Below are 18,955 nucleotides of genomic sequence, written 5' to 3'. Positions count from 1 at the left end.
AACTCCCCCAAACCACTCCCCAGCCATTCGTGCCTCAGCAGAAAAGATCCAGAAGTCACGCACCGGCTCAGGCGCCTCCGTCCTTGCCCGCACTCACCAATCTCCTCTCACCCACCGCACCCACCGTTCCCCAAATATAAATATGCGCACAGAACAGGTCGCCCTCCTCTCAAACTCACTAGCTGCACGCGGTCGTTCCATCAGCCTCAACTCGGACGAACACGTCGAGGTATGCCTCTCCCCCGCATCGAGATCACACTCTCATAGTCTTTTTCACAGTCACCTCCTCCTATGCTGTCACGTGACTCTCAATCATCTTTAGACGCGTTCATGCCCCCAGCTATATGGGACGAAGACGGCGATGACTTTGAAATCGTCACAGACATCAACGACAGCGCAGAAGATGAAGAGGTCTGTGCAACCTTGTTCCTTTTCTGCGTCAAACGTTAATGCGTATATCGCATTTCTTACCTCCTTTTCTTTCACCGCAGATAACCCAAGCCCTCGCAACCCTTCTCACCCTCCATACCTCAAAAATAACGGCTCTCAAACGTCTCCTCGAGCGCTCACAAGCAAGCGCTGCCGCACAGCTCCACGCTCTTCAAGCTGAAGTCGCCATCCTCAAATCTCAACAGGCCCAACAGAGCCACAGTCGCGACGCGTCAGATGGCGGATATGACTGCGTGTGTGGTGGGCGTAGGAAGGCAAACGGAGGACATGAGATCGGCCAGGAAGAAGGTGCCGAGGACCTGGATTTGGTCAAAGCTTTGAAAGTTTTCGATGAGACTGCCGTCAAGAAATGTGTAAGGGTGATGGGGAAAGAGAAGAAGGGGCGTTTGTCAGTTGTCTTCTTCTACTAACGTATCTACCAGCGATACTGACGTCCTACCTCGCATCGTAGAATTCACATCATTCTAGAATGTACGTCCAGCCCTTGATGATGCACATCTTCTCGCGCTAACCTTTGCTTCCCCCACCAGCCCTCCTCCCAACAGACATCCGTCTCCAAATCCTTCTCCTTCAAAAATACTTGCGGTCCACATTCGACATTCTCTCTCACCTCCCGTCCGAGCTTGGTGTGCGTATACTGCGCGAGCTCGAGGTGAGCTCAGTGGTAGGAGCATGCAGGGTGGTGAGTCATTGCTTTGTTTGATGCCTTTTATTTCGTTGCTTTACTGCTTGATATTCTATCTCATTACATCTTGATAGTCTTTGTTGCTCTTGGTCTTTTTTTTCTTGCCGCAGAGGTTGATTGATATAACCGTCGCTTTCTTAATTTTACAAAACTTGACGAGCCGGGGAATTGAGCTCTAGCTAACTCCTGATGATAGGTGAGCAAGAAATGGTCCGAACTGACGCATCACCCTGCGTTATGGCGTTATCACTGTCTGCGGATCACGAAGGATGATCCGGTGGGTCTCAAGAAGCCAGAAAGACCTGAGGGGTGGTGAGTCAAATTTCCTCTGTTCGGAATGTGCTTTTTCGTGTTCCCGAATTTTGCATTCTTATTTCCGGTAACTTCATCCCAACGAACTTGAATTGGCGGGTCAGTGAAAAAGAAACTGATTGACTAATGCAAATCATTATAGGGAAGTGCTGTACCGCTCATTGCATCATCGCGAGTCCAATTTCAGGCATGCACTGCCGCAGACTATTAGGTTCTTGAATGGACATTCGAATTTCTGCACCACGTTGTTGCTGAGAGGTGAGTGTGTTGGTTTATCTATGGTTTTAGCGCTGCATTTTTCGTCCTTCGGCGTCCATTGGAGTGGATCGATGATCTGATACATTTCGATCTCGTGCGAGTTGTTGAGTCAGGTGGAAGGCAGTATAAGCATTCGCGTCGCGTATATAAATATGGGGTTGTTCAGCTGGCTAACGATTCGCCTGTTGTTTTGTCCAGGTAAACGCCTGATCAGTGGGTCGTACGATGAGACGATCCGGTTCTGGGATATAGAGACTGGCGAGATGAAAAAATGCATACAGGTGAAGAAGCCTGTGAGTTGTGTTGATTTCCTCGCAGAGGAAGAGGTGTTTGTTGTCGGGTTCCATGATGTCGGGTGAGCATCGATATATTTCCTTCCCCCTCGCGCACCCTTGCTTCACTCACATAGCTAACCTCCCGTCTTCCAGCCGCGTCCACCTCTACTCCTCCCTCACCTTCACGCCTCTCCAACAGCTCGCCGGCCACCTGAACGGCATCCGCGCCGTCGCCCTCTCCTCCAAGAACCTCGTCTCCGCCGGTGCCGACAAGGCGCTGGTGTGCTGGGATTGGAGGGCGGGGACGAAGATTGTGCGGTTTGGACAGCAGACGACGATCAATATTGGGGTACAGATCATACAGGGAGACGGGGGTGTCGCAGGAGGGGAAGGGGAGAGGGTGGTTAGCGTGACGATTGATGGGATCGTGAGGGTGTTTTCGATTAGTGAGTGTCTTTTTTTTAATAAAAAAAATTAGGTTCGGTCGATCGTTGGGCTGGGTTGGGGGGATTTGGTGGATTGATTCGGGGGATCTTGGGCTCGTGTGGGGGGCGTCGAGGCTTGTTGTAGCTGATGTTAATGCTGAGCTGATGCTGATTTTATCTACCTTATTATTGTGTAGAGCGCAGAGAGATGGTTTCGCAGTTTAAGCTCTCGGAGCTTGGAGGCGGCGATCCTGTGCTCAACGCCAAGTTGTTCAATGTGGGCGCCGCACCGAATAATATGCTACAGTGAGTCCCCCTTCTTTTACTGGAACGACGACGTGACGGATGAACTCACTGTGTGCGGTAGATGGTTTGCAGCGAAGGGGACGCAGATGACGGTACGTTTATCCTTCTTCGTGTTAAATCTACTGGTACTCGTTTGCTGACTCGGGTTCGTAAAGTGTGCCACGAAATCCGTGATTTTGCATCTTCAGTGGACCGAGCAAGATACCAAACTCGCTCCCGGTGCCGCGAGCGCCAACGGAGGCGAGGCGAGTCCCGCACCACCAGGGCCAACGCCTCTCCAACCACGTACTCGCACCTCTTCCACCCTTGCTCGTTCCACGACATCCTCTTCTCTCGCGCGGAGCATCACCTCAAGCTCTATCACCTCTACCACGACGCCTCAACGTCGCCAATCGCTCGCCGTCTCTACCACGTCGGGCAACGGTTCCGCTGTAGGACGGAGCTCGCTCGATAGAGGAGGAAGGGCAAGCCTTGCAAGCCCTCTGACGCCTGGGACGCCCCTCAGCCCCTCACCGCGCGCTGGCACGCCTAGTGGGCGGAGGAGCGCGTTTGGACTGAGTGGGCTGCCGACGCCGACTTCTGTTAGGGCTGGGGCGGGTACGCCGTTGATGGGATCGCCGTTTGCTGTGAGGTATGGCCGTGCTGCGATTTTGACGGCTCCGCCGAAGCTGGTGGCGTTGGTGGAGACGCCAGATGTGGCGGTTGGTGCGGTGGACCCGAGGAAGAGGCGGGTGGTGACGGCGACGAGGTTTAGTTCGAGGGCGGGGGCTGATCGGAGGGTGGGTTTTCTTTTTTCTTTTGTTCTTGCCTTGGCTTCAGTGTAGGGACTGATGGTGATGGGCGTTTGTTGGTCCACTGATAGATTTTGATGTCTACGCACCAAGACAAGCAGAGTATACGCGACGCCGACGAGGATGAAGATGAAGATGGTGAGGATGAAGGAAGTGAAGGCGGCTTGAACCTCGGACCGGTCTCTCCTCCTTCTGTGGATATCGACACGGATATCGTACAGTTGAGTGGTGCGTGGGCTGCACTGGCGAATGTAGGTGCCGGTGGCGGGAATACGAAAGGACTGCTTGGGGCGCTGCCCGCCAAGTTTGCGGGGCTGGCGACTCCGGAGAAGAATCCGATGTCGATGCAGTTGAGCCATGAGGAGGTGGTGGTGGGGTGTGCGGATGGTACTATCTAGTGAGTTTTTTCTTTGCTTTTGCTTTTCTCCCTGTTGTATTACTTGTGCATTAATGCGCTTTTTTTTCAAGTGTGATGAACTTTGTGGGATATGAATACCAAAAAGAGCGGGAGAAGCGCGTGGTGAGTGATCAAGAGGACGATATTGACGAAGATGAAGATGAAGAAAGCGGTGGAAGTGAGGAGCAGGAAAATTGAAGTTGCCTATGACTCGTTGCAAAGATGGATACAAAGGAAGCAAAAGGAATGAAGGAAGACACAAACCACAAAATAGGAGACGCGCACATGGATTGATACCACCGCTCGTTTTCCTCAATTGCATTATCAACAAATGACCAAAATCCACACATTCTCTTAGAATATCATCCAACTCTCATTTTTTCTTTTCTATCTTAGATTATGCACTAGACCAGTCGTCGTTATTTGATTTCGTCCGTTTGGAACACGTTTTGTATCAGCTTTTTCGTACTCGGCCTCGTTCAATTAATCGTGCCTTCCTCGAATAGTGCTTACTTTTTGAGACATGATAGTCAAGTCACACGGTAAAATGCAAACAAGAGCGAGCCTAGCAAGGCGAAAATTGATTGATATCCTGTATACAATGTAGAGAGTCTAAAGAAAATTCACTGCGATAACGTCCATAAAAATGTTCTGCCTGTATCTTCTCCAGCGGCGAGGCTCTCCCTATTCCATAAACACATTAGTACCGGAACGGCTCATGGCTCTGAGATGATTGACACTTACCCTATAAATTTGAGGGCTGTGATGGCAGGCAAAGCGTGGGCCTGTCTTCCCACCGACGGTCTATGCTTCAGAGTGGTAATCGTCACAAACTCCCATTCGGCTTTCTCTCCGGGAGGCGTGCCATCAGCGTTCCATGTACGAAGGGTGATCGCGCCATCGGGACCGCCCGTCGCGAGGACGCCAAGTTGCGAGTACTCCCTTTCGTGGAACGCTAGGGATGTGACCGAGGGCAGGAGCGAACGGGAAAGATTGGGCGAGTCAAGGGCAACCTTTGCTATAGGTCGGGCATTGATGGTGTGTAGGCAAAGTTGGGCACGAGAGCAAGTGGCAATGTATCCCTGGAACAAAAACTTGGGTAAACAAAAGTGAAAAGACTCCTGAATGAACGTAGGGACGTACTGTGCTTTCGTTGATTGCAACCAAGTGCACCTCTGCCAAATCAGAACGTTGGTCCTCCTCTTTATGCCAGATGGATTTGGTGTAAATGCCTCTGTTGAGGTCCCATAGTGCAGCACTGCCATCCTTGGAGCCGCTCACAACGATTGACCATGATCGCGAGGCTGCTACGCACAATACCTTGGCAGTGTGTGCGCGCATCGTATGCGTTATCGCCATATTGGTTGCTACATTCTTTCCTCCAAAGCCAGGGCCACTTTGTCGAGCCCGAATTATCTGCCAGAGACGCACCGCGTAATCGCTCGAGCCAGTGACCAGAGTATCCGTATCTGCAAAAGCAGCGCATGTACAAAATACCGATTCCACGATTTGTATCAGCTAGTTTTGCATTTAGTCAGGAGAACCCGTAAGCTGTGTGGATTGCTACGTACTTTTCCATCTATTAGCAGTCGTACAGAGCCATCTGAACTTTGCTCGCCGGTACCCCATTGTACCTGCTCATGTGGGCGCATTGGTGTATTCAGGATACCAAATCGAGTTGCGTAGATTTTCATGTTGGTAGGCTCTACCGCGATATTACCCACCGGCGAGCCTATTTCTGTGGGGGAAAGTCAAAAAATGTGCTTCGGTCTACTGAGCTCTACTTACCAGAGACAGGCTTACTCTCCTGAGCTAACAAAAGAGCATCCTCCTCTATCCCGCGTAGCGTGCCAGCGGGTAAAGATGAAGAACCCAACATATTTCTCGTCGGATGGGATGCATTGAACAACTTGTGAGGCGTTTGTCCAACTGTAGCGTATTAGGATGCAAACGATCGGATCTACGAAAGGGAGTACGTACAATTATGAATGATGCCAACTGTTGCCTCTCGCTCCAGGTCATCTGTGATCTTATCAAGATCTCGAGGTGCATGAGTATCGTCTAAAGATAGATCAGACATGTCAGCTTACCTACTGACCCTTCATAACTTAACGGATGAAAAACGTTCACTGCTGCAGGGTCGCGCTGTTTACAACCCCAGATAAGATCGATCCATGCCGGAAGGTTTTCGCTGACATAGTCACTCTCTAAGGCCTGAAAAGGTGCTTAGCATAGTGGAGTAGGTCTAGGACCTTGATGCTACGTACGCGGCGGTGCAATACAACAAATAAGAGAGGATCTTTCTTAGCCCATGGTGGAAGCTTGACATCATGGATCTTATCACCAGTACTTTGCTGCACTCCAAAATCATGATTCGATGAATTCTCTAAAAACCTATTGCAGGTGATTAGGTTTTGAGAATCAAAATTATGGAAGATCATACTCGGGAGAAGTAAAGAATTCGGCGATCAATTCTCGAACATCTCCACGATTATCCTTGGAGGCCGAGTCGAAGGTCCTTGCGATATCGCTGCAAAAGATGTTGAGAATCTATACGTCCGCCGATAATGAAAACATACGTAAATAGTCTGTCTGGAAGATCCCAATCCCCTCCCTAGTTGTTGCAGGTTAGTACTCAAAAGACTCGTAATGCAACAAGTATCCACCTGCAACGTCTTGAACATATTCGTATATGGAGCCATTCTTATCAGAAAGTGACAAACAATCATGGATCTGGAAAATTGTTAATATACGTTTGCTAGAAATCTAGAAGTATAATTACGAGCTAAAATGTGTTCCGTAATGGAATGGTTCTTCACCAACACTCTCTAGGTTCATATACCGAGTCTGAGCAGCTTCACGTCGGCCGTCCGTTAATGCACCCATGGGCTTTGTGAGGCTAAAGACATCGTATAATCAGAAAGGATAGTCGCCAGCCAATCCATCTTATCACATACTCGCGGAAAGACTTCGATGATGACAAGTCCAATGTGTCATTCGTGTAGTCTTGAAGGACCCAGGCTTTAGGGGCAGGATCAATGAGCTAGGAGAACATAAACGAGTGTGTGAAGAAAATCGCACGGAATATGGGATACTGGGTAGCATCACTGGGTGTTCTTCCCGATATCTGGTTGAGTATGCTAATATATGCAAACTACATTTTCACGATGGATAATTACCATGAGTGGCAATATCTGGTTGAATAACGCACGCACGTTGCTAATTTCTCTGTTTTGCCATCTACGTTGAGCGTCTGACAATTCACCTATGCGAAAGTTTGCCATAACTTTTGCACCAACTCTTCCAAGTGGAGTTTTGTGGAGAACAATGCCTGCTGCAACTCCATCGTGAGATTCTCGCTTTTCTAGAATGGAATTTAGCCGCTGGTCGGCAACTTGTCGTTGGGACTTGTCCAAGAAAACGACCAACAGTGAACGACTGTCTCTGAAAAACAATTCAAGCCTGGAACAGATTTAGAATCCTGTAGACAATTGCGTGACTAGAGCTTCTCACCCGACATCTCTAAAAAGGAATGTTCTGTCGCTAAAACTGATCAATTGGTCAAGACTCCTATCAAGTGCGTCCGCGCCGGCGTCAACAGACTAACGAATATGGAAGGAGTGAGGTCCTTACCAGCGTTGAGCTCTTTGAAGACCATTTAACTCGACAATGCTACCAGGAATAAAGAGAAGCCTTTTCGGAGCATCGTGTGCATCAATAACTTCACCGCCGTCACCTTCCACAAGACCGTCTAACATGTAAATATGTGATTGGCCAAAAATCAACAAGCCGGCTATCAGAGACAGGTTAGAATTTGTGACTCGATGGTTATCGGGTGTATACTGACGAGAGGAGTCTACTCCAGCAACTCTAGCCACTGTACTGACTGCCTCAATAACATCTCCCGGCTCCAACTCATGTCGCACTCTTCTATGCTTGTCTTCTGAAACGTCTTCTGCCAGTTGGCGCTCATCTATATAAGTGTTAAGGAGATTTTCCACGACAATTACAAGTTCATCATACCATTCGTTTCAGTCGACGATATTTCTTGACTCTCTGACCATGAGGAGGGCTCTATCTGATGGAATGATGCGATATCCGAGTCAACGTCTGCGAAGCTAGTCATTTGTCGACTGCTCTCAAAATTAATGCTGGAGTGTGTAGTTTCATCGATTGGCTCTAGCTTCTTCCTTATAAGGAGGCGGGATATGCATCTATATCTGATGATATGATAATGTCTAGGCCACTCACCGAATTCGAAATGGGCCTTCCGTTTCGTCTAATCGCCATGAACGATGTTGTGGGGTGGGTGGCCAAATGCTACGCTCGGAAGACAGTATAAGAGTCCATTGGTTGAAATGAGAAACCTGTCTTCGGAGCTCGTGCCTATAGAGGCAGGGAAAGAAAGTTAGAAATCAGGCACTTCGAGGTGTAACGAGATCAATCACGAACATATCCAGGACAGTCTTGCGAAAGCGTTTCCGCTCAGAAACTATGATTGTATTACGCCATTGTTCGCCTCGATTTAACGATTTCAGGACACTCTGTTCTTCAGAAGCAGTGAGACCCCCGGACGGTGAAAAACTATTCTTCGACGTGTTGATAGAAACAGTTTCCTTCTTCCCTTCTGCTTGAATAATGCCTAAGATCTAAACACAATAAGTTATGCGAATATCATGAGTTTCGATACATACTTTATCTTTTGTAGCATTTGTTACGACGTTGTCCATCGCAACGAGAGCGCTCAAATGCATCAACTTCTCACTCAACCTTTGAGACAGCTGACTGATCTCGCTAGTTGCTGATTTGGCATGTACAGATAACACCAGTGTATCAACTAGGATCTGTGTAATACTCTGTGACTTGAAAATACGCCTGAATGAAACACTGGAAGAATGGAGGCTAATCAGGTCCTCAAGAAGGGTCTCGGTGGTGCTTTTGACTGGCTCTAAAATGACGTTGTGGACACTAAGAAAATCAATGAAACGGAAAACAAACCTTCTTGGTCCTCGTCCACAAAAACAGAAGGGGACGGTGCTGCTTCAATACTTCTTTGAAGTGCTGTAAGAATCACTGGGATGAGCTGTGGACAGCACATGACGACAGCCTCCGAGTCAGCTGGAGCAGCAGTGCTTCCTGTTGTTACACGCCCTAAGAGCACATCGAAAGCAGCTTTGTGAACATCCTGATCCCAAACGTTCGGTAAAACCATTCTAAGCACAGCCCATCCATGAATTAAGTCGAACTTCCTAACAAATGACGAAGAAATGTCGAGACTAATTCCAATGAGAGAAAGGACTTGAACAGCAAGACATGAAGTAGGCCTTCCGCCAAGGAACAATAAGCAAATACGGTGCAAAGGTAAAACCGCAGCAAACTTCGCATGCAACGATGGCACTCGAAGTGTAGATACAAAGACTTCGAGAACTTGCTCCGCCACCTTTTGACGCTGGCTCCGGGGAGAGTGGGAAACGACTGACCGAGGAGATGCGTTCCCCTTTTGACCTAGGACTTGTTAAAATGTAGGAGTAATGGAATGGTGAGGGGGAAATGAATCACCTTCATGGAGATTCGCAGCAAGATATGATGTAATTGGTTTGATTGCATCCTCAGCCGAGAAAGAGGCTTGCGCGACCACGAAAAGGGCATTGATAACAAACGGTACCATATCAGGCTGATACCATCCTGACTGAAGCACAAATAAAAACCGGCGAACGATACCCATTTTTAGGAGCCTATGTTTGGCATTGAACTTTCTAAAGCGGCTTGCCCTCAGAAGGAACGCAAAATGTTCTATGTGCACACGCTGAACTTCCACGTTAGTTTGCGACCAAAGTTCAAAATCGAGAGCAATGGCTCTATATGCCACAGTGTTCACGATGGTCGAATGGCTATATAACTGTAAGTACTAGAGTTGAAATGAAGCTGTAAGGAACGCTGACTCAGGTGATCGAAAGTTGAGACCGAGGAATTCAAACAACGTTTCAAAGCTTGTGATGTTGACCAAAGAAGTCTTTGAACGGAGAATCTTGACCACTATATCATATCCATCTATGGTGGAGAGGTTAGGGAAGGTCAACTTTATCAGCCAGTCATGAATACCTACGTAGCTTCTCGATTTCTTCGGAATTCTGCCAGCTATTACGAAGACTGTCGCATAGAGCTCCGATAGTTCGTGAAAGCTCATGAGATGTCTTGAAATGACTATGAGCAGACCAATAGAGTCAGGAAATAGCCGCCTACCTTCGCCAGGTCGAGAAGCCGCAATATTAACGCTACTCCACCAATCTTCCACAGCGACAAGTCAAGGGGCCGGGAATGTACTGCCAGTACACTTCCTTCAGCCACAAAGCCACCCGAACGACCCCACGTAGACAAAGAATCCAGATAATGGTCTCTAGTTTGATTAGTCGGGAAGTTCGATGGCGTTAAACAAAACACTATAGAAGATTCGCTAATCGAGATACCGTCTTTGACTGCTTTTCTTAGGGTCGATGTCTCTGTTGTGGTATTTTTTGATGTCTGCGTAGATAAGTACATGTTGAGCGACGTAGAAGCCTCATATGTCAAAAATCGTATCAGACTTCGATCTTGAAAACGGCCACTGTATCTAGGACCCAAGTGATGAACGAATCTGGGCAAGTCGTCATCTATCTTTGTATAAGTTCTGTGTTCCTGGGCTTCCAACATTATAACCTTACCGAAAGGTAGAGATAAGAAGTACGATGAAGCAATGGACCAGCTCATTGTTGCATCATGAGACATATCACCTATAATATATGTGGACTCCAGTCCTTCTGTTTTGGGATATGCCGCCTGGAGCGAGTCACTGAGAACGCCATCCATGAATAACCCTAAATTTATGTAAGTCAAAGCATTCAAAATAATATCACTTCACATACGTATCGTTGGCGATGCCACTTTATGGGGATGATGCACAAGTGTTATATGGGTCCAGCGTGATGTTGATAATTGTGATTTTGAAAAGATTACCGAATCAGAAGTTGCGCTGCTCTTAAATGCCAGCCGTCCATCACTGCAGACGTGTAACTGTAGAACAGTAACTGCGCCCAGTTGGACACTAAATATATCGTGATGATGGTGAGGTAGCCTTTCGAGCCAAAGCCACACCTGTATAGGTCATTGGTACATTACGACAACACATGCGTCTGTGATTCTTACCATAAATGTGAAACCAGATGAGGGCAATGATTTCGTGCTCGTTCGACTTGATACGAGAGCCGCAGTGGAGTCGAGACAGAAATGCTCGGGCCATCTAGATTTCATTCCAGAACGGATAATTTCCAATGCATCCATGTCAAGAGTGTTGTCATCCTTGACTGCTCTTCGGAAAACAGATCGGGCATCATCCGTTTTTGCACTTATATCAAAAGTGCGCTTCAGTAGTTTCTGCAGAATGCGAGCTTCTTTGTTCATGGAATCTCCCTTGCTTCCACAGTCCTGGAAAAATGATAGAAGAGTCTCGACAAGACCTATTCTACACAGAACGGCATTGTTCCAGTGCGTGACGCCCAACGTATGATCCAGTAGCTTGTAGGTGATATACCGCAAGGGAGCATCATTGGTTATAAGGCGACATAACGACTCCCAGAGGACTTTGAATACACCAGGAAGACGGATTAGACCTAACTGAGGCGACAATGCCGCGAATTTGGAATCCATCTCTGAAAAAGTTTGTATCGACGAGTGCGATATACTAAACAAACCTGAGATGGAAAAATCATGGAAGGCCAGGCATAACATCAGTCCCAGGACGTTGTCAGAACTATGAGAGTTAAACACTAAGCCTTGCACAGCTTCGGACAGTGTTTCGTAGCCAACGTGATCCTTACAAGGTTTCATATCCGTAATGAGCTGCGTTTCATATTAAACATCATAAATAAACACCACTAACCTCGAAGTACCGAAGGTTTTCTGTATGATCTCGTATTGCTTCCGAGGCGATACGAAATGCATATTGCATACATGCCAGAGCCTCATTGACCACTTTGAGTCCAGATTCGAACGTATCGTCTTCGAGGAATGGTGGCAATGTAGACAAGACATGTAAAATGACCAGAAATCCATCGGAATCACGAAACACGGCTTTGGTGGATGGATCTTCGTGCATAATTCGGTCCATATTTTCGAGTAACTGATATTTTGGAAAATGAACCCTAGTGATACGACACACATGATACTACTCACTCTAGACCTAGTATAAATGTCACTAGCAAACTTGAGATCTACGACGCTTGTTTGCACCGACTGAACTAGCGCATCTGGACCTAGATCTTTAGGGATTGGGTAGTTCAGCCCGTTGTCTTCCGCATCGTGAACTTCATCGTCTGCGTTGGATTGTACAGGAAAACTACGATGGGTGAGCAAAGGCGAAAGAAATGTCCGCAGCATGTTACGGTTGAGCAATTTAGTACAACTCAAATGAGCATTATCCAGTTTGCGAACTTGAAAGTGGGTTGTGAATACCAGGAAGAAGTCACACGGTACAAGTTTGAGATGGTTGTCTGAAGAACGCAGGTAGATTTTGACGTGCAAGCCGTGGTTAACATCCAAAGATGGATGAAGAAATGGATGCATAACCACGTGACCTAGACCACTTAAATCACACGCGTGAAAACACATTGGATGGATTGGATGCCAGTGAGACCAAGAATCAATACATGAGAATAAATGAAATAGAAGAACATAAAAACAATGGATACATCGATCGTCAAGATCAGGGACGTCGCTGGAGCTACAAGTCACGATGCCGATATGCGCCAGCGACTATGAATGCATGAATGATAGTCTAGTTGTAAGAATAGAGAATATATCATATTCGTCACCTCAATGGTGGCAAGATTTTTCCAAGTCGGTGCTCACGCTATCTAAAGCATGAGGAGTGTCGAGAGGTGACTCGCACCGAGGCGGAAGCTGACCACTTGCTCCTCTTCTGTGCACCTGACGAGCTGTTATATTACACGCAGAAGCGGCAAGTATGATAATCTGCACAACTCAACAACATGTATCAAATGAAAACAAGAGGCGGAACGTACTGATGAGAAAACAATGGCCTTCCACCAAACGTAGTCCGGTCCGAGGATAGCACCAGTGATAGGTGGCCCAACCATTGACGCGACTCCGATAGGTATCAAAGCCACACCCATACGCTTTCTAGAAGTACCCAGTCAGGCATACACATAATCAATGATAAAGCACATTAAACCAACCCCATCTCGACTCCCGGAGGCGTCAATTCAGAGATCATGGGCAAATAAAGAGCGATCACTAAGGTCCCTAGTCAATCTCTACCATAGGTTAATATTGAATTAACAATGACTTACCAGATCCAAAAAGAAATCCGTAGCTTACAGCGTCATGAGAATTAGGGGTCAGACGAAGTGAAACAAGAAACCAAGACATACAATATAGAGAAAAGAATCAACCCCACTACATTGATACAACCCAGCATAGCCAACTCCACGAGTCCTTTGGCGGCGGTTAGTATGTGAAAACTAAACGTGACCGGAATAGCCTTACCAGTTAAAACCAGACAAGGGATGTATACGTTAATGGCACCTACGCGGTCGGCTAAATGATTGGGTAGCAAGCGACCAACAAAACTAGAAACGTTCATGATGGCAAGACAATAGAAAACGACAGTCTTGTCCACTCCGTGTACTTCAGCGAATAATTGTAGATAGAAACCGGGAGTATTTGAACCGAGTGACAACAGGAAAGCACTGGTGAGTGTAAGCACATATGGCATGTCCCACACCAAACGTGCAGGTCGAATTGGAAGGTCAGACTGTGTAGATGCCGGTGATATGGATTTTGTTCGAGGGACGAAAAGGAGTGCATTCCCCAGCACAAACAGCCCTAGAGTCATATAAGCGGCTGCTCGTATGCCTTGTGTGAAACCAAGCTTGTAAAACAAATGGTTTAACATTACTGGAAAAGCAGTTAGGATCACTCTAGCCTGCAAGAAATAGTAACTTACTGGTAAACACTATGGCACCAACTGGAGCGGCGGCAGCCACGATACCCTGACCATGGTGTTAGAGGGACTCCTTCAGTAGCTTACTATTGTTCTCACCATAGGCAGGGCTTTTCGGGCTTTGAAATGTTGAGAAACGAGTGTCATCAAAGGAAGGTAGATCAAGGCCCCGATACCCATCGCGACGCCTTGAGGTAGGAAGACCTATTCTCAGATTAGATACTGTTCTTCGAAGCAGGGGTGAAATAAAAGCACCTGATAATACTGATTCGGCTTGACAATAGATAACATGAAGAAACTGATTTGGGCATGAGCTGATGCCTACAATAAAGCACAGTACTACATACCTGAAGCACGAGAGCATAGATCCGAACAGAACTGCACTTCGGACATAGCCTTTATCAAAGCTACAGTTCATTGGTTAGTAACAAAACAGTACGCTGTAAAATTACTTACAGTTTTCCGGCAACTGGAGCGCAGCCAAGCTCGAAGAAATATTGTATCCCGCCTATCCAACTAATGTCTGACGCAGAGAACTTGGTCAACCATGTAGTAGTGTAGAAATCTTGGAAGACTCCAAAAGACGTGATCTATGATATCATGAGATTATTATAAAAGACTCATCAGAGAAGACAATGTTTCTCACCACTCCGATTGCATAGAGCTGGAGACAAAAGGCACCAGCAACTATTAGCGAGATAACATGAGCCAGGCCGAGCAAGTCAATGTCACCAAATAGTTACCAGTGCACCAAGCACGGAGTGCACCATCAGCATACCGGGAAGGGTTTTGAACATCCTGTTTTTCTTGATTGATAGAAACTTCGGAGACATTAGTCGCAGGACTGTTTCCGCCTATAGCGCAAGGGGAGGTAGAGGTCGTCGTCATAGCTGACAATAGCTAAGAGATACAAGCAACCGAACAGTAGGCACTACTGAATTGTTTGTGAAGACTCTAAACTGTCAGCAAGAGAGAGAGCTCTCAGAACCGCATGCGATGACACTCCTTGTGTATCGGCGAAGAAGGCTGCAGGCAATCAGCTTCTTTTAGTTGCCACGATTGCTCAACCCTATAGCCAGTTTCTCAGCTCCCTGCTGAGTTTCTGCTGTGAAAAAGAGTGTGTGAAGGGAATGTAAAACTCAGAGGCAATCACTGCGTTTCAGAATTGATGTCTGATGTGGCAGGGGGGGCCCGAGCGGCCGGTGGCATTCCATATGCAATGCGATGGCTGCAGAAACACCGAATGCCCGATCATTTCCACCGTGTCACGAGCCAGCACATCGATATACATAATGCAAAAGCATATGCGTTCAAAACCTTCGAATGTGATAGGCTGCGTGAAGATCTTATTCAGAAGGCAGCCGCATCACGACGATAGAGGAAATCGTGTGCAGCGTACTTGGCAGGGTACCCATATTGGCCTTAGTACGATATCCTAAAAGTTAAAAAATACTCAGATCTATGTTCTATGTGAGACATACCGATCGCGTGGTCAGTAGGCACTCACCTGTCGACAGAATTAAATTTTCGAAACCTCAGGTCCATGTTACCGCAAGTCTGCGGGAATCTTAACTTGACCGTTTGACAGCCGCGTTCCCAGTGACTCCACATGCATGTCAGAAGCGACGACGGCACTGCTCTCTGTCGTACGCTACAGCCGGGAATGTTTCGGGGGATATCTTCTGTTCAAACTTTATGATACTTGCACAGCCCATTTGCTCAGTGGGGTATTGGCATTATGTACAAACGCACGGTGCCCGGGATGCGTCTGGGAAACGGACTTTGATAGGATCAGATGAAGCGTGCACTTTACAGCGATGGACCGGTACAGTAAAGCCAACTTGAATATGTCGTTGTCACCATCATGGGGATATTGTTGTTGAACATTGTCAACCTGAGCAGGAATCCGGGTCACAGGAAATCTTGTGACAAGTAACAGAATGACCTGTGACAACGTGATTCCTATCCCGCGAGCATTTTTCACCACTCTTTAATTCAAGTTCGTTACCAGCTTAATAATCAGTTGAACACCATCAATTACTCTGCTCAGATGGCGAAACTGATCCATCATATCAGACGACCCCAAGTTGGCAAGATTGAGCTTGTGCAGATGTAGAATTGGCGTTATCCTCGCAAAAGACTCAGATCACTGCATCAAGGTAAGTCACTGTGGTGCATGTAACTGGCGTTATCATCTCACCTTGCGGTTCCTCCTTATGACAGCGGCGACGGCGTGGCGGTGGTGGGGTAGCATGCGGACTGACAGGACTTCCTAACGCCCGTGTGTGCAGCTAGGACCTCAAAATCCCAGGATCCAGGTCGTTCCCCGAGGGTCTTCACTGTGTGAGGTCTTGCGTAGACTCACAGGGTGCCAATGCTACTCGAACTCAGTCCGACACACGGCTTCCGGACACACTGCGGTACTTCAAACCTGAAGCTCAATGTGCAGCCAGTACCCCTCAATTACGCGCGAGACGGGTCGTGCTCGTCTATAAGCTCGTCTGCACAAACTGTTGCTTCCCTAGTTTGTCGAGTGCGCCTGAAACTACAAGTTCGGAAAAACCAGGGCGCTTGCAGGGGGCCTGTCACAATTATCGTAAGTTTCGGGATCAATCAGTCGAGACCTCAAACTCTGACCGCCGCGCAAGTATTTACCTTTTTTAGCGACCTCGCTACGATACTTCGCTGTTCAGGGCGGGACCCCGGCGGGACATATCTAGATCCTGAAATCCGGTTAGCCCACTCTTCGCCGCTTTTCTGAGTCTTCACAGGCTGTAGCGGTGTAGCACTATTACCAGCTGCATAGCAAGGCTTCGCGGAACGACCGCGGAAAGCGCTACTCAGAGTGATTGTGAGAAAGCACGGGGAGAGTTTAGTGAACGGTTCTTTTTCTTTCAGCGGGAGCTATGCTTACGGACGGAGTGAGTGACCACATGCAATCATATGGCACAATATTAGAAGTGGCCATGGAAAGAGATTACTCTTTCCGCACTAGCCTCCGTCTCATGTTTTGTCTCCTGCAGTCTGCGTTCTCTTACTTCTCTGGTGCTGATCATGGGTCTTGTGTAGCTTACACCTCAGAGTCGGGCAGCGATCATGATCACCCTATAAGCCTTGCTCTGCATAATCTCATCTCCACTGGTGGTGATGCCTGGCCCCCTCGGGCTACCTTCGAAGAGACATGGCCTCCCTGTCTAAGGCCTTATCATCACGTCTTCCAGCGCGTAGCCCCTTTCATTCCCGTTGAAGAAGCCTCATTAGACGATGAACATAATCGTCACGTCATCGAAACGTTCCGTGCTCGCGTGCGCCAAGAATTAGTCGACAGTGTGTGCTTGGAGGACGTCAAGGTTGCTTTACTTGAGGAAGAGGGGACCTCCGAAAGGCTCTCTACTTCCGCATGGCTAGGCTTCTTTGCTTGCATATCGATGTTAAGGCATGCCTATCGGTTCGTCGAATCACTTTAAGTTTGAACTCACCAACTGATGCCGGATCTCCATGTAGCTGGGGTGTTACTCCTATAGTCCGCGAAGCTCAAAACGAAACATCGTTAGACTTTCCGCCAGAGCTGGAATGGCCTTCGTTGGCTCTTCGTCAACGCTATGGGCATACTTCTCCGGGAGGCTGCCTTACATCGAATGTTTTATGCAACCTTGACGATGAGAAAGAAGTAGTTTATAGTTGCACCGCTGGGATGTCAAATATCCATCGGTCTGCTGAGAAGGTAAATGCATGGTTGTTCCGTGAGATGGAGGACAGAGTAAGAGTTATTTTACATTTTAACGCGTCTTAACAGTTTGATTGGACACTACTTGTCAGGCACTTCCGCTATACAGAGCTATGGGTGACGCTGCGCGTTTTCTCGACTCCGGAGATATTGACTCGACAGTGGAAGCTCTGAAGATTGCCAATCAGTCCCTAAAAACCGTATTCCAATATTTCTACGAAAATCTCGTTGACCGAAAGGTATCGCAGCAATACTGGATGGCTTATGTACAGGGATTCCACGCATGGACGCTGGATGGCATTGACGGTGCTGGAGGTGGACAGGCATTGGTCATCAAATCGCTTGACGCGTTTCTTGATATTCAACCCGTGCCTGAACCAGAGGTCGAGGCTCTTCACTTCCCTTCCCCTCAGAGGGACTGGCTGAATGCCCTGAGAAAATACAACATTCGACAAGCTGCTAGCCATGACCCAGAGGTAACCAAAGGACTGGAACACTTGGTTCGTCAGCTGAAGGTATGTCTGACTCCTCTACCCAAGTCACTAGGCTGATATGATAATGCAGACATGGCGAATGGGTCATCTGCGACGCATGAGACCATACGAAGGTGTTGAAAGACCAGAGAGAAAGAAAATGACTGCTGGGAAATCTGTACTGGAGCGCTCTCGTGCCCTTGATTCTCAAGAGGCACTGCAATTCCTGCAAGATCATCTTGCAACGCGGTTGGCGGAGACAAGGTGACTGATACGATGACAGCATCTTGTTATTTGCGCTGGCAGACCCCGTGTTCTACATCATCTTCCCACTTCATAGATTTCTCTAGCATATTGGTGTTTTTGTTAATGGTGCAATTAGATTCGTGTGGCTTTGAGATTGATGATGGCGCTGTCCCAGTCGTAACCTGTGCTGCCTTGTTGGGCAACATCAATGATGCCGAGAGGGTGGCATCAAAAACATGGTGAATTGGATGATGCACTTTGTTAGAATCAGAAACCGATGAAGACGGGCTTTGCTATAAGTACTGGTTGTTTTTCTGCATAGAAGCATTCTGCATGGATAATCTGATTATCAAAGGTCTTCATCGGGCATCACGTCGACGACACTCCTAAAGTTCAGCGCCAGTCATTCAAGTTGAGACTGGATCGCAGCAAAACTGATATAGGACGGGCAGATAACAGGCAGAGTATATTGAGTAGCCTAGTAGCCTGAGAGAATCAACCTGGTATGATGCATGATGCGCGATGCTATCTCCATAAGAACTTCTAACAATGTGTGTGTGATCCTGAAGAGCATGCTATCAGAAACCGAATTGAAATGAGAAAAATTGGGGCT

General features: G+C 47.5%; 4 protein-coding genes across 4 annotated transcripts; 2 read left to right on the top strand and 2 right to left on the bottom strand.

Moving 5' to 3' along the window:
• Positions 1 to 4,464: 4,464 nt before the first annotated feature.
• Positions 4,465 to 12,042, bottom strand: SERLADRAFT_374121 (uncharacterized protein; the record flags this gene model as incomplete). Its single annotated transcript, XM_007323449.1, has 31 exons — positions 4,465 to 4,491; positions 4,697 to 4,981; positions 5,043 to 5,417; positions 5,444 to 5,469; positions 5,524 to 5,637; positions 5,688 to 5,828; positions 5,880 to 5,939; positions 5,990 to 6,113; positions 6,167 to 6,293; positions 6,343 to 6,449; positions 6,566 to 6,632; positions 6,682 to 6,798; positions 6,953 to 7,053; positions 7,115 to 7,361; positions 7,413 to 7,469; positions 7,533 to 7,692; positions 7,747 to 7,872; positions 7,923 to 8,089; positions 8,151 to 8,285; positions 8,352 to 8,548; positions 8,594 to 8,847; positions 8,898 to 9,175; positions 9,239 to 9,410; positions 9,459 to 9,790; positions 9,842 to 9,950; positions 10,006 to 10,093; positions 10,143 to 10,549; positions 10,601 to 10,728; positions 10,798 to 11,030; positions 11,082 to 11,747; positions 11,815 to 12,042. The coding sequence occupies 31 exons, from the start codon at positions 12,040 to 12,042 to the stop codon at positions 4,465 to 4,467; spliced, it is 5,655 nt and encodes a 1,884-aa protein (XP_007323511.1).
• Positions 12,043 to 12,531: 489 nt separating this feature from the next.
• SERLADRAFT_478728 (uncharacterized protein) lies at positions 12,532 to 15,073 on the bottom strand (the record flags this gene model as incomplete). The annotated part of the gene is made up of 13 exons (XM_007323448.1): positions 12,532 to 12,905; positions 12,956 to 13,073; positions 13,130 to 13,187; positions 13,244 to 13,266; positions 13,325 to 13,388; positions 13,440 to 13,850; positions 13,900 to 13,945; positions 13,996 to 14,100; positions 14,152 to 14,194; positions 14,244 to 14,292; positions 14,353 to 14,486; positions 14,543 to 14,583; positions 14,640 to 15,073. 10 exons carry the CDS (start codon positions 14,258 to 14,260, stop codon positions 12,747 to 12,749), a joined length of 1,044 nt encoding a protein of 347 aa, XP_007323510.1.
• Positions 15,074 to 15,905: 832 nt separating this feature from the next.
• Positions 15,906 to 16,839, top strand: SERLADRAFT_401598 (uncharacterized protein; the record flags this gene model as incomplete). Its single annotated transcript, XM_007323447.1, has 3 exons — positions 15,906 to 16,055; positions 16,120 to 16,492; positions 16,545 to 16,839. 2 exons carry the CDS (start codon positions 16,271 to 16,273, stop codon positions 16,614 to 16,616), a joined length of 294 nt encoding a protein of 97 aa, XP_007323509.1.
• A 62-nt stretch (positions 16,840 to 16,901) lies between these two features.
• SERLADRAFT_442865 (uncharacterized protein) lies at positions 16,902 to 18,364 on the top strand (the record flags this gene model as incomplete). Its single annotated transcript, XM_007323446.1, has 4 exons — positions 16,902 to 17,344; positions 17,401 to 17,656; positions 17,716 to 18,138; positions 18,188 to 18,364. The coding sequence occupies 4 exons, from the start codon at positions 16,902 to 16,904 to the stop codon at positions 18,362 to 18,364; spliced, it is 1,299 nt and encodes a 432-aa protein (XP_007323508.1).
• Positions 18,365 to 18,955: the final 591 nt, after the last annotated feature.

The sequence above is a fragment of the Serpula lacrymans genome (genome assembly GCF_000218685.1).
Source record: "Serpula lacrymans var. lacrymans S7.9 unplaced genomic scaffold SERLAscaffold_15, whole genome shotgun sequence".
NCBI classification, from domain to species: Eukaryota; Fungi; Basidiomycota; class Agaricomycetes; order Boletales; family Serpulaceae; genus Serpula; species Serpula lacrymans.
The sequence above is the reverse complement of the archived record's forward strand: the minus strand, read 5'-3'. Positions and strand labels throughout refer to the sequence as shown.